General features: G+C 44.5%; 1 protein-coding gene across 1 annotated transcript in view; it reads right to left on the bottom strand.

Moving 5' to 3' along the window:
• LOC310859189 (NACHT, LRR and PYD domains-containing protein 3-like) overlaps window positions 1-8,507 on the bottom strand; it is a gene marked incomplete at its 5' end in the record, with an annotated part of 125,411 nt that extends 116,904 nt beyond the window's left edge. Inside the window, 5 exons of the mRNA XM_083765590.1 lie at window positions 291-404; window positions 1,567-1,680; window positions 3,318-3,431; window positions 5,330-5,443; window positions 8,470-8,507. Of these exons, the coding sequence (XP_083621716.1) occupies window positions 291-404; window positions 1,567-1,680; window positions 3,318-3,431; window positions 5,330-5,443; window positions 8,470-8,507 (494 nt within the window). The remainder of the gene's footprint in view (window positions 1-290; window positions 405-1,566; window positions 1,681-3,317; window positions 3,432-5,329; window positions 5,444-8,469) is intronic.
• Window positions 8,508-15,995: the final 7,488 nt, after the last annotated feature.

Genomic DNA, 15,995 nt, shown 5'->3' with positions numbered 1-15,995 from the left:
TATCTTCTTCCAATCATCGCCACGGTCAAATCCTACCTCCCCCTAAAAACAGCTGGAGATGGTTATCCATGCTTTGATTTCATCAAGAATAGATTATTGCAACTCTTTGTATATTGGCATCGACCAGGCGTCACTCAGGCGTTTACTGCAGCTAGTGCAGAACACAGCTGCCCGCCTTCTCACCGGCACTATAAAATATTTTATAGTGTATATTGTATAGTGTTATAGTGTATATTGTATAGTGTTACAGTGTTATAGTGTTGTATATATTTATAGGAGGGTTGACATACTGTGAATCAGGAGGTCCAGGTTCGTTACTGAAGTTAGGAGGTTTTCCTTTAGACTTGTCACTCTTCACAGACAGAAGGCTGGGAGTTGGAGACTCTGCTCTGTGGTAGACACTTCTGGAATCATACAGACAGAAATAACAATACATAAACAACAGAGACAGTGAATAATACTACTAGAAATAATACTAAGTAAATAACAGACAGTAATTAGCATAACAGTAGCTTGTATTCCATGTAGTACAAACTGTGCAATGGAATGATTTGCCCAAGGAGATAAAGACAAGTGCCTCTCTAAACACTTAAAACTTAGGTCAGGATTGAGAAGGTGTTTTTAGAATGGGTTAAAAGGTGTCTGTTGAATTGAGCAATTGTAACAGTTATCTCCTTAACACATTCCGACCAGGATTACTGCATGTTTTTGTGAGGGTACCTACTCTAGGGGACACGGGGAGAACATGTGAGGGTACCTACCCTAGGGGACACGGGGAGAACATGTGAGGGTACCTACCCTAGGGGACACGGGGAGAACATGTGAGGGTACCTACCCTAGGGGACACGGGGAGAACATGTGAGGGTACCTACCCTAGGGGACACGGGGAGAACATGTGAGGGTACCTACCCTAGGGGACACGGGGAGAACATGTGAGGGTACCTATCCTTGGGGAAACGGGGAGAACATGTGAGGGTACCTACCCTAGGGACACTGGGAGAACATGTGAGGGTACCTACCCTAGGGGACACGGGGAGAACATGTGAGCGTACCTACCCTAGGGGAAACGGGGAGAACATACAAACTCCACACAGAAAGGCCCTTTCGCCAACCCCGCCTCGGGTATGGGCACTGATGACACAGAGGAGAGAAAACGCCCCCAGCGCCCACAGCGGGAATCGAACCCAGGACCTTCTAGCTGTGAGGCGAAAACACTACCGACTGTGCCACTGTCCCCCCTCTTGGTTTTATTTTTGATAAATATTTCAAACTTAATAAACAAATCAGCTCCGTCGTTAAAACTATCTTCTTCCAATCATCGCCACGGTCAAATCCTACCTCCCCTAAAAACAGCTGGAGATGGTTATCCATGCTTTGATTTCATCAAGAATAGATTATTGCAACTCTTTGTATATTGGCATCGACCAGGCGTCACTCAGGCGTTTACAGCTAGTGCAGAACACAGCTGCCCGCCTTCTCACCGGCACTATAAAATATGTTATAGTGTATATTGTATAGTGTTATAGTGTTATAGTGTTGTATATATTTATAGGAGGGTTGACATACTGTGAATCAGGAGGTCCAGGTTCGTTACTGAAGTTAGGAGGTTTTCCTTTAGACTTGTCACTCTTCACAGACAGAAGGCTGGGAGTTGGAGACTCTGCTCTGTGGTATACACTTCTGGAATCATACAGACAGAAATAACAATACATAAACAACAGAGACAGTGAATAATACTACTGGAAATAATACTAAGTAAATAACAGACAGTAATTAGCATAACAGTAGCTTGTATTCCATGTAGTACAAACTGTGGAATGGAATGATTTGCCCAAGGAGATAAAGACAAGTGCCTCTCTAAACACTTAAAACTTAGGTCAGGATTGAGAAGGTGTTTTTAGAATGGGTTAAAAGGTGTCTGTTGAATTGAGCAATTGTAACAGTTATCTCCTTAACACATTCCGACCAGGATTACTGCATGTTTTTGTGAGGGTACCTACTCTAGGGGACACGGGGAGAACATGTGAGGGTACCTACACTAGGGGACACGGGGAGAACATGTGAGGGTACCTACCCTAGGGACACGGGGAGAACATGTGAGGGTACCTTCCCTAGGGGACACGGGGAGAACATGTGAGGGTACCTACCCTAGGGGACACGGGGAGAACATGTGAGGGTACCTACCCTAGGGGAAACGGGGAGAACATGTGAGGGTACCTACCCTAGGGGACACGGGGAGAACATGTGAGGGTACCTACCCTAGGGGACACAGGGAGAACATGTGAGCGTACCTACCCTAGGGGAATCGGGGAGAACATGTGCGGCTACCTACCCTAGGGGACACGGGGAGAACATGTGCGGGTACCTACCCTAGGGGACACGGGGAGAACATGTGAGGGTACCTACCCTAGGGGACACGGGGAGAACATGTGAGGGTACCTACCCTAGGGGACACAGGGAGAACATGTGATGGTACCTACCCTAGGGGACACGGGGAGAACATGTGATGGTACCTACCCTAGGGGACACGGGGAGAACATGTGAGGGTACCTACCCTAGGGGACACGGGGAGAACATGTGAGGGTACCAACCCTAGGGGACACGGGGAGAACATGTGAGGGTACCTACCCTAGGGGACATGGGGAGAACATGTGAGGGTACCTACCCTAGGGGACACGGGGAGAACATGTGAGGGTACCTACCCTAGGGGACATGGGGAGAACATGTGAGGGTACCTACCCTAGGGAACACGGGGAGAACATACAAACTCCACACAGAAAGGCCCTTTCGCCAACCCCGCCTCGGGTATGGGCTCTGATGACGCAGAGGAGAGAACACGCCCCCAGCGCCCACAGCGGGAATCGAACCCAGGACCTTCTAGCTGTGAGGCGACAACACTACCGACTGTGCCACTGTCCCCCCTCTTGGTTTTATTTTTGATAAATATTTCAAACTTAATAAACAAATCAGCTCCGTCGTTAAAACTATCTTCTTCCAATCATCGCCACGGTCAAATCCTACCTCCCCTAAAAACAGCTGGAGATGGTTATCCATGCTTTGATTTCATCAAGAATAGATTATTGCAACTCTTTGTATATTGGCATCGACCAGGCGTCACTCAGGCGTTTACAGCTAGTGCAGAACACAGCTGCCCGCCTTCTCACCGGCACTATAAAATATGTTATACTGTATATTGTATAGTGTTATAGTATATATTGTATAGTGTTATAGTGTTATAGTGTTACAGTGTTATAGTGTATATTGTATAGTGTTACAGTGTTATAGTGTTGTATATATTTATAGGAGGGTTGACATACTGTGAATCAGGAGGTCCAGGTTCGTTACTGAAGTTAGGAGGTTTTCCTTTAGACTTGTCACTCTTCACAGACAGAAGGCTGGGAGTTGGAGACTCTGCTCTGTGGTGGACACTTCTGGAATCATACAGACAGAAATAACAATACATAAACAACAGAGACAGTGAATAATACTACTAGAAATAATACTAAGTAAATAACAGACAGTAATTAGCATAACAGTAGCTTGTATTCCATGTAGTACAAACGGTGCAATGGAATGATTTGCCCAAGGAGATAAAGACAAGTGCCTCTCTAAACACTTAAAACTTAGGTCAGGATTGAGAAGGCGTTTTTAGAATCCTGAATGGGTCTGTTGAATTGAGCAATTGTAACAGTTATCTCCTTAACACATTCCGACCAGGATTACTGCATGTTTTTGTGAGGGCACCTACCCTAGGGGACACGGGGAGAACATGTGAGGGTACCTACCCTAGGGGACACGGGGAGAACATGTGAGGGTACCTACCCTAGGGGACACGGGGAGAACATGTGAGCGTACCTACCCTAGGGGAATCGGGGAGAACATGTGAGGGTACCTACCCTAGGGGACACGGGGAGAACATGTGAGGGTACCTACCCTAGGGGACACGGGGAGAACATGTGAGGGTACCTACCCTAGGGGACACGGGGAGAACATGTGATGGTACCTACCCTAGGGGACACGGGGAGAACATGTGAGGGTACCTACCCTAGGGGACACGGGGAGAACATGTGAGGGTACCAACCCTAGGGGACACGGGGAGAACATGTGAGGGTACCTACCCTAGGGGACATTGGGAGAACATGTGAGGGTACCTACCCTAGGGGACACGGGGATAACATGTGAGGGTACCTACCCTAGGGGACATGGGGAGAACATGTGAGGGTACCTACCCTAGGGGACATGGGGAGAACATGTGAGGGTACCTACCCTAGGTAACACGGGGAGAACATACAAACTCCACACAGAAAGGCCCTTTCGCCAACCCCGCCTCGGGTATGGGCTCTGATGACGCAGAGGAGAGAACACGCCCCCAGCGCCCACAGCGGGAATCGAACCCAGGACCTTCTAGCTGTGAGGCGACAACACTACCGACTGTGCCACTGTCCCCCCTCTTGGTTTTATTTTTGATAAATATTTCAAACTAGGGGGCACGGTGGCACAGTTGGTAGTGCTGTTGCCTCACAGCTAGAAGGTCCTGGGTTCGATTCCCGCTCGGGGCGCTGTGGGTGCTGGCGGCGTGTTCCTCCTCCGCGTCATCAGTGCCCATACCCGAAGGCGGGGTTGGCGAAAGGGCCTTTCTGTGTGGAGTTTGCATGTTCTCCCCGTGTCCCCTATAGGGTAGATACCCTCACAAAAAACATGCAGTAATCCTGGTCTCTAAACTGCCTCCCCCTGGCCAGCCAGGGCGCCTGATGGAGGGGAAAGGAACTGGTTGGAATAACGTGTTCCTTCCACGCGCTACGTCCAACCAGGGAAACTCCCCCCTGTCAGGTGTAAAGGAGCAACTTGGACACTCAAGCATGAAGGAAGCATGAGTTAAGTCCGTTGCTCTCCCCAGGTTGGCGGAGGGTGTGTAGAGCCCAGGATCACATTAGATGATTGACACAGGGGTGAAAATGGGTTACAAAATCGTGGGATAAAAAAAATATTAAAAAAAAAATATATTTCAAACTTAATAAACAAATCAGCTCCGTCGTTAAAACTATCTTCTTCCAATCATCGCCACGGTCAAATCCTACCTCCCCTAAAAACAGCTGGAGATGGTTATCCATGCTTTGATTTCATCAAGAATAGATTATTGCAACTCTTTGTATATTGGCATCGACCAGGCGTCACTCAGGCGTTTACAGCTAGTGCAGAACACAGCTGCCCGCCTTCTCACCGTCACTATAAAATATGTTATAGTGTATATTGTATAGTGTTATATTGTATAGTGTTACAGTGTTATAGTGTTATAGTGTTGTATATATTTATAGGAGGGTTAACATACTGTGAATCAGGAGGTCCAGGTTCATTACTGAAGAGAGGAGGATCATTTTTAGACCAGTCACTCTTCACAGACAGAAGGCTGGGAGTTGGAGACTCTGCTCTGTGGTAGACACTTCTGGAATCATACAGACAGAAATAACAATACATAAACAACAGAGACAGTGAATAATACTACTAGAAATAATACTAAGTAAATAACAGACAGTAATTAGCATAACAGTAGCTTGTATTCCATGTAGTACAAACGGTGCAATGGAATGATTTGCCCAAGGAGATAAAGACAAGTGCCTCTCTAAACACTTAAAACTTAGGTCAGGATTGAGAAGGTGTTTTTAGAATCCTGAATGGGTCTGTTGAATTGAGCAATTGTAACAGTTATCTCCTTAACACATTCCGACCAGGATTACTGCATGTTTTTGTGAGGGTACCTACCCTAGGGGACACGGGGAGAACATGTGAGGGTACCTACCCTAGGGGACACGGGGAGAACATGTGAGGGTACCTACCCTAGGGGACACGGGGAGAACATGTGAGGGTACCTACCCTAGGGGAATCGGGGAGAACATGTGAGGGTACCTACCCTAGGGGACACGGGGAGAACATGTGAGGGTACCTACCCTAGGGGACACGGGGAGAACACAGGGTACCTACCCTAGGGGACACGGGGAGAACATGTGAGGGTACCTGCCCTAGGGGACACGGGGGGAACATGTGAGGGTACCTACCCTAGGGGAAACGGGGAGAACATGTGAGGGTACCAATCCTAGGGGACACGGGGAGAACATGTGAGGGTACCTACCCTAGGGGACACGGGGAGAACATGTGAGGGTACCTACCCTAGGGGACATGGGGAGAACATGTGAGGGTACCAATCCTAGGGGACATGGGGAGAACATGTGAGGGTACCTACCCTAGGGGACACAGGGAGAACATGTGAGGGTACCTACCCTAGGGGACACAGGGAGAACATGTGAGGGTACCTACCCTAGGGGACATGGGGAGAACATGTGAGGGTACCTACCCTAGGGGACACGGGGAGAACATGTGAGGGTTATCTACCCTAGGGGAAACGGGGAGAACATACAAACTCCACACAGAAAGGCCCTTTCGCCAACCCCGCCTCGGGTATGGGCTCTGATGACGCAGAGGAGAGAACACGCCCCCAGCGCCCACAGCGGGAATCGAACCCAGGACCTTCTAGCTGTGAGGCGACAACACTACCGACTGTACCACTGTCCCCCCTCTTGGTTTTATTTTTGATAAAGATTTTAAACTTAATAAACAAATCAGCTCCGTCGTTAAAACTCTCTTCTTCCAATCATCGCCACGGTCAAATCCTACCTCCCCTAAAAACAGCTGGAGATGGTTATCCATGCTTTGATTTCATCAATAATAGATTATTGCAACTCTTTGTATATTGGCATCGACCAGGCGTCACTCAGGCGTTTACAGCTAGTGCAGAACACAGCTGCCCGCCTTCTCTCCGGCACTATAAAATATGTTATAGTGTATATTGTTGTATATATTTATAGGAGGGTTGACATACTGTGAATCAGGAGGTCCAGGTTCATTACTGAAGTGCGGAGGATCATTTTTAGACTTGTCACTCTTCACAGACAGAAGGCTGGGAGTTGGAGACTCTGCTCTGTGGTAGACACTTCTGGAATCATACAGACAGAAATAACAATACATAAACTAGAAAAAGTGCCCTTCCGGGCACAGGTCTCCACCAGGTTATCCACAGATCCGTGCAGTTAGAGGTAAAAACACTTTTGGGCCAGTTATAGCGCCACCTTGAGGCTGAGTTGAAATTGTTCATGTGGCATTTCGTCCTCGGCCTAGTGGGAATGTGGGTGCACAATTTCACGGAAATCACGCGATGTGTTCATGATTTGCAGCATTTTGTTTGAAACTGAGCACTCCTGTGAACTTTGGAAGCCAATCTTAACCAATCAGGATGGAGTCTGATAAATCTGAAAGACCCGTTTCGTTGAATGGCTCTAGAGAGACTGTGTACCAATTTGCGTGATGTTTGGACAAAATCTGTAGGTGTACTGTGCAAAAACTTGTTTTGCACAAAGCGGCCTCCTGGTGGCGCTATAACAGGCCGTTCTGGAAAGTTTGGGGCAGAGGTTCATGGTTGGCATCCAGGGAGTGTGTGTGCAAAATATGGCATCGAAAAACTTGTTTTTCACAAAGTGGCCTCCTGGTGGCGCTATAACAGGCCGTTCTGGAAAGTTTGGGGCAGAGGTTCATGGTTGGCATCCAGGGAGTGTGTGTGCAAAATATGGCATCGACCGGGTTAACGGTGGCCGAGATTAGCTGTTCACGGACACACACACACACGGACACACACGGACGGACGGACGGAGTGCAAAACATACTCTCCCCACATGCCTTCGGCCTGGTGGAGACAACAACAGAGACAGTGAATAATACTACTAGAAATAATACTAAGTACATAACAGACAGAAATTAGCATAACAGTAGCTTGTATTCCATGTAGTACAAACGGTGCAATGGAATGATTTGCCCAAGGAGATAAAGACAACACACTTAAAACACTTAAAACTTAGGTCAGGATTGAGAAGGCATTTTTAGAATCCTGAATCTTTTGAATTAAACAATTGTAACAGTTATCTCCTTAACACATTCCGACCAGGATTACTGCATGTTTTTGTGAGGGTATACCTACCCTAGGGGACACGGGGAGAACATGTAAGGGTACCTACCCTAGGGGACATGGGGAGAACATGTGAGGGTACCTACCCTAGGGGACACGGGGAGAACATGTGAGGGTACCTACTCTAGGGGACACAGGGAGAACATGTGAGCGTACCTACCCTAGGGGACACGGGGAGAACATGTGAGGGTACCTACCCTAGGGGACACAGGGAGAACATGTGAGGGTACCTACCCTAGGGGAAACGGGGAGAACATACAAACTCCACACAGAAACGCCCTTTCGCCAACCCCGCCTCGGGTATGGGCATTGATGACGCAGAGGACAGAACACGCCCCCACCGCCCACAGCGGGAATCTAACCCAGGACCTTCTAGCTGTGAGGCGACAACACTACCGGCTGTGCCACTGTCCCCCCTCTTGGTTTTATTTTTGATAAAGATTTTAAACTTAATAAACAAATCAGCTCCGTCGTTAAAACCCTCTTCTTCATCCATGCTTTAATTTCATCAAGAATAGTTTATTGCAACTCTTTGTATATTGGCATCGACCAGGCGTCACTCAGGCGTTTACAGCTAGTGCAGAACACAGCTGCCCGCCTTCTCACCGTCACTATAAAATATGTTATAGTGTATATTGTATAGTGTTACAGTGTTATAGTGTTGTATATATTTATAGGAGGGTTGACATACTGTGAATCAGGAGGTCCAGGTTCATTACTGAAGAGAGGAGGATCATTTTTAGACCAGTCACTCTTCACAGACAGAAGGCTGGGAGTTGGAGACTCTGCTCTGTGGTGGACACTTCTGGAATCATACAGACAGAAATAACAATACATAAACAATAGAGACGTTCTGATTCAACGTATTGATGCTGGATGGACTGGAGGCTCCCTCTCTGCTCAGGAAAAGTACTAACCCAATGCACTTTGCACATTTTGTAGTTAAACGATTTTAGTATTGGTTGTAGTGTTATTGTTTCTTTTGTAGTTTAGTTTAGATTCTAGGAGTATTTTAGAGTAGTAGGCTATATTGTATTTTATGGCCATTTTAGAGCGCCGCTGTATAGGACAATAAACATAGGCCTATGTTATCTTTTTCATCCATGATTCAGTGTCAGTCTCTCTCCGCCTATTTATGGTTATTGCTCTCTTACCTGATAAAACGTGAACCTAGTGTGCCCTTGAACAAACTAAAGCTAAGAATAAGAATAACAAAAGAGTTTCCGTTGCTCTTCAATTAATAAGACGGTGGCATAGTCCCAGGTTTATTCACTCAATAGGGTTGTACAACATTGATACCTTTCACACTTTCAATAGTGCACCTCAAATAATTAATGTCTTATAAAGTAATAAACGATAATACTGTGTGGCTGATTCGGCCTTGGTCACAATTACACCAGCTTCCCTGAATAACACAGGACCTAATCGTAGCTTGAGAGGACGGATAAATACGATATCATTACGCATCTCCTTTACACCTGTGCGTACATTTTCGTTGTGAATGATGACCAGGATGTACTATATTGTATAGTGTTATAGGTCCTCATTCACAACGGAAATGTACGCACAGGTGTAAATGAGATTAGGTCCCGTGTTATTCAGGGAAACTGGTGTAATCACTTCATTTGTGCGGATCGCCGGATGTACCCGTTCCGCATTTTTCCCAAGCGATTCGCCTGGTGTCGCCTGGTTTGATGGAACATCCACGCCCATTCCACACCATATAAGGCAACAGGAAATATCAAAATACGTCATCATAGCCTGCACAGATCAAGTTATTAACAGTGAACCGCGATGAGCTTGTAGAGCAGTTAATTTTGACAGGCAGGTCTCTGCACTGACAGATCTTCAAGCAAACAGCACAAGTTATATGTAGGCCTATATAATTATAAACAAAACTTGCCAACTTGGCACGCATTGCTTCAATCCTTGTTAAATAAGTTAATAAATTACGTTAATAAGTTAACTGATACAGTTACTGTTACTTTCACTGTTTCACATAATGAGAAAGAAGTTAATTTGTACAGTTCACCACACGACCAAATGCTATATTAACCCATTCTGACCTGAGATCAGATTCATACGAGGTTTCCGCCGGACACACACTGGTCTGATGAACCCATTCTGACCTGAGATCAGATTCTAAAAATGTCAGTCGTTCTTTGATTTAAAAAAAAATAGCAGACCTACAAGCTCGTATCGCGCCACTCGGTGGCGCGATATGAGCTTGTAGATCTGCTATTTTTCAATAGCTAAAGCATAACATGATGCTGACGCCAAAATGGGTGCCCGGTCAGAATGGGTTAAAACTCGCCAATGATAAAAGCCCTTACTGATGAATTGCCATGCACTGCAGGGTTATAAAATCTGATCATTTTTTTTGATTATTTGATTTATTGATTATTGACATGGGGAGACAGACAGGGCCTTCGCAGTGGCTGCCCCTTCTCTCTGGAACTCACTCCCAACCCACATCAGAGCTGCCCCCCCCCCCACCCTCGAAATGTTCAAAAGCACACTCAAAACCCACCTTTTCAAACTGGCTTTCCCTACATAACCCTCCCCCCCCCCCCCCCCCCACACACACACACACACACACACACACACACACTTCTTGTTTGTCCCTCTTTCGATTTTGATCTCTACTTTTTAACCTTTTAAACCTTTTTAAATAGTTTTCTAATAAATATGTCTGTACCTCTTTCTGTAAAGCGACTTTGGGTAGCCAGAAAAACGCTATGTAAATCTTATATATTATTATTATTATTATAGAAGGCATGTACGCTTGCGTATATTTACTCAGAAGGCTTTAGTCTTCATGATGAATCAATAAATGGTTCCCAAATCTCAGATAAAATATGGAGGCATGTGTCCCCAACATTGGTCAGCACATAAAAATAATGATAGCCTATATATAAAAGCAGAGTGCACTTGTATGCACTTGTATGCCTAAATGCATGCATTCTAGAGGCAAGTTAGCCCATACAGAAACTGCCCCTGCAAGCCCGACACCTTTTTATTTATTTATTAGGATATTTCTAGCATGCGCGATTGCGCTGCTCACTTGACAGCTTTCTACTCGCAGTGCAACGCGTTGTGAGCTTGTAGATCGGCTCTCACTGACTTGCGCTGCATGTTAAAAAACAAACTCACAATAAGAACATACACTTATCTGCATTCTGCACTGTACGGATCCAACGTTGTTTAGTGTAGTAATGTCTGCAGTAGGCCTACAGTATTTAAATTGTTTGGTTATGGAGCTCCTTTGAGTCAGTCTGACTGTCATAGTTTTAAGCCAGCTCACCTTAATTATAATATGGGCAACTGTAGCTGTGTAGGCTGTACCTCATCATGAGATCAATCAAGTTTGGTGACAAATGTCCCGCAAATCATTGTAATGACGACATCATGCAATGAACCTGCACTTAGGCTGACAAAGAGGATCTGACAAAGAGGATATCGGCTACCCGCCGTATATGGTTGAGCATTTAAATAGCTATATGCCTACGTGTCCATGATCAGAACAAATCCATTCTCCACATGGCATTCAGACAGATGACAGTGAGATGATATTAATCTATTCCCCGCATGAATCAATGCAGCTCTGATAAAAAAAAGTCTATTTTACTTCTGCAGGCGAGTGTGCAATAGTTATTTTTTTTATAACCCTGCAGTGCATTCATCAGTAAGGGCTTTTATCATTGCCGAGTTGTAATATAGCATTTGGTCGTGTGGTGAACAGTACAAATTAACTTCTTTCTCATTATGTGAAAGTAACTAACATCAGTTAACTTATTAACGTTCTGACATTTAACAAGGAGTGAAGCAATGCGTGCCAAGTTGGCAAGTTTCGTTTATAATTATATACAACTCGCGCTGTTTGCTTGAAGATCTGTCCGTGCAGAGACCCTCCTGTCAAAATTAACTGCTCTACAAGCTCATCGCGGCTGTTGTATATAATTTAAAGCTTGGGAATCCTCTGTGCCGGCTATGACGACGTATTTCGAGATTTACTGTTGCCTTATATGGTGTAGAATGGGCGTGGATGTTCCAACTAACCAGGCGAATCGCTTGGGAAAAATGCGGAAAGGATACACTCAGCGATCCGCACAAATGAAGTGATTACACCATGCAGGTTCCCTGAATATCACGGGAGCAAATCGCAGCTTGATCAGACGGATAAATACGATATCATTACGCATCAGTTACACTGTGGCGTATTTCTCCTTTCTGAATGAGGAGAGGACCATAGTGTGTATATTGTATAGTGTTATAGTGTGTAATGTGTATATTGTATAGTGTTATAGGTCCTGATTCTTCAAAAACGAAATGCGCCAGAGTGTAACGGTGACGGAAACAGATATCGTATTTATCCGTCCGATCAAGCTACGTTGAGATGACGTGTTATTCAGAGAGTGGTGTGTACCACAGGTGCGCAGGTGTATCACAGGTGTATGTCATACTGAAAGCAGCGGGTGCAAAGTGATCGGAAAAGCAACCGACAACCTCATCTGCATTGATCCACGCCCCATATCGACCATAAAAGGCTTCAAGCATGACTCAGCAGACAGCAGTTTGTCTGAGATCACAGCCGCGGTCACTGCTATCCAAGCTTGCAACGTTGCGTGCTCCGCTGAAGCAATATAATTATAATCTATTTAATTAAGTTCGGGACCAAGGCGGGTGCTCACTCACACCTTTGCAGAGGTAAAACATATCCGATATTTAAAATATCGGATATGTCAATGCAAAAGTCGTCTTTTCAGAGAGAGCGAGAGAGAGAGAGAGACGAGAGAGGGAGGGGGGCTGCATGGGCCCTCGACACTGTTGCGCGATAAAGAACAGTAGCCCATACATTCATAAGTAAATATATTATAGGCCTGGGATCCTCTTGTCTGAAGAAATTATAATCCAGTGAGTTTATCCAGTGAGTTAAACTATTCTGTTTCTGTGTGCGGCATCCATGTGATCAATACCAATATACATTATTATAAATTCTGTCTGTCTGTCCGTCATGTTCACGAGTGGAGGTGAGCTGGTTTAAAACTGATATGACTGGCCGACTTTCAAACACGCTGCATTCATTAGGCTATAAATGTGGTCTTCTATTTTTTATATAGGGCTAATTAGCCCTATTCATTTTCCAATGTGAATCGGATCGGCAGCACGCTGCTGTCTGCCCCCCCCCCCCCCCACACACACACACACACACACACCGAAACAACGTTAGATTCGTACAGTGCAAAATGCAGATAAGTGTAGGCCTATGTTCTTATTATAATTGTGAGTTTGTTTTTTAACATGCAGTCCGCGAGAGCCGATCTACAAGCTCACAACGCGTTGCACTGCGAGTAGCCTAGAGAAGGCTGTCCAGTGAGCAGCGCAATCGCGCATGGCATGCTATAGAAATATCCTAATAAATAAAATAAAAGGTGTCTGGGCTTGCAGGGGCAGTTTCCTTATGGGACTCTATAGGCTAACTTGCCTCTAGAATGCATGCATTTAGGCATACAAGTGCACTCGGCTTTTATATATATATATATCGTTTTTTTATGTGCTGATCGACCAATATGTTGGGGACACATGCCTACATATTTTATCTGAGATTTGGGAACAATTTATTGATTCAGCATGAAGACTAAAGCCTTCTGAATAAATCTATACGCTAGTGTATGCTTCCGCAAATTTCTCCGCCACCTAAAGAGCTCCCGTAGCATTTAGCGGAATTTCCGACCAACCAAAGACAGCGTCAAGTTCACGGCCATTTCCATGAATTCCAAATTAATGTGGGAAATCCACGTAAATGCCTTTCCGCCAGCGTCACGGCAATATATCAGCGGAAACGCGTTAATGAATCAGGCCCATAGTGTGTAATGTGTATATTGTATAGTGTTATAGTGTGTTATGTGTATATTGTATAGTGTTATAGTGTGTAATGTGTATATTGTATAGTGTTATAGTGTGTTATGTGTATATTGTATAGTGTTATAGTGTGTTATGTGTATATTGTATAGTGTTATAGTGTGTAATGTGTATATTGTATAGTGTTATAGTGTGTATATTGTACAGGAGGATTCACATACTGTGTGTGTGGAGGTCCAGGTTCATTACTGAAGTCATGAGGAAGTCCTTTAGACGTGTCACTCTTCATAGACATGTAGCTGGGTGTTGGAGACTCTGCTCTGTGGTACAGACTTCTGGAATCATAACATTGTTTGTGTGAATGACATTGTCAATTCTTTTTATTATTTGTATTATTGTTACATTTCATTTTATTTATACAAGGATAACATCTTTTAGTTTCCTCTCACAACATTGCAGCGAAAAGAAAACTAAAATTGCAAAAAACATTATATAAATTGTTATGCTGTGGTTTTACTAGGCATGTAAAATACTGTAGTTACAGGGCCTGGCCAAGAGGGGGCACAAGTACACCAGATTAGGACTATAGGCAGTCAGTAGGAGGCAGAGCCATATGATCTTATATTTTTTATTTTTCATGTCCTCACTGTACTGCATTACTGCTTGTTTTTTAATGTCATTTCCTTGCTTTTCTTTTATTCTCCATTGTTCTGTAAAGCACTTTGAGCTGCATTTCATGTCATGAAAGGTGCTATACAAATAAAGTTTTTTTATTATTATTATTATTATTATTATTATTATATAGATTGATCTTAAATCCCTTTATTTTAGTTTTATAGTAATAGTACAACATAAACATTACAGAGACTTTAGATGTCACTGTACAATACTTACTAAATATACAATACAATAACGGGTGATAGTTTAAACATGGCTTGTTGCATACTGTACACATACTGTACATATTACTGTTCACATACTATACATGCACACAAGCAGCCAGCCTGTCTACTGAACAGCACACTGATTTGTACCACTTCATTCACAAACTGCACACACAGTAACTTACAATCTGTAGATTAACAGGATTGATACAACATTATTAGATGTTACGTCTTGTTTTTGTCATTCATGTAACTTGGCATGAGATCACATAGTTGTATTATAGTGTGTTGTGTATATAATGCTGCTGCATTGTCTGAAGTAAGCCACGTTTTACTCTTATGTACCTGTAGTGTACACAAGATGGAAGAATAAAGTACAGCATTGAACCTTGAATTGTATAGGAGGATTCACATACGTTGTATCTGGAGGTCCAGGTTCATTACTGAAGTCAGGAGGCTCTGCTCTGTGGATGTGATGTTTGTCAGCTCCCTCCTCCTCTCTCACCTCACGGCGACTCATCTTTGGTCTTCAGGAAACCTGTCAAGATTACAGTCACAATACAGCAGGAAACAGTCAATGCTGGCCTAGTCCAGGCGCATGCCACATAATGCCACATAATAGGCTCTTATTGTCCCGTCAGCTCGTCGCTTGTTCGAGTCCCGTTCAAGACGACCTTTGCTGCATGTCTCTCCCCTTCTCTCTCTCCCTCTTTCCTGTCTGTCTTCACTGTAACTATCAACAAACTAAGGCACAAAAGCCAAAAACTCATCTTAAAAAAAAAGAGAGGAAATGTTTGCTGTCTCGGCCACTCCCTGACTCACACTGACTCACACAGGAAATACACTGTAGACAATCACATGATGTCAGTGTCTGAATGTAAATCGTTGCGGTTTGTTTATTAGCAGAGTTCAATCTCTGTCAAATGTCTGTCACTGAGGCATGCATCACCATAGTTGTGAGGTGATGCACAAAAGCTGTCATGTGACAACATTTCACATGGAAACCGGTTGTAACATAACACCACCGCTGTGTGTGTGTGTGTGTGTGTGTGTGTGTGTGTGTGTGTGTGTGTGTGTGTGTGTGTGTGTGTGTGTGTGTGTGTGTGTGTGTGTGTGTGACTGTGTGTGTGTGTGTGTGTGTGTGTGTGTGTGTGTGTGTGTGTGTGCACACACAGATACAGGGCACTAGGACAGCAAAGCACCTTGATGTGCTTTGACCTTTGTCCAAAAACTTGATG

This window comes from Protomyctophum parallelum (genome assembly GCF_964188405.1).
Source record: "Protomyctophum parallelum genome assembly, chromosome: 5".
Lineage (NCBI taxonomy): Eukaryota > Metazoa > Chordata > Actinopteri > Myctophiformes > Myctophidae > Protomyctophum > Protomyctophum parallelum.
The sequence above is the reverse complement of the archived record's forward strand: the minus strand, read 5'-3'. Positions and strand labels throughout refer to the sequence as shown.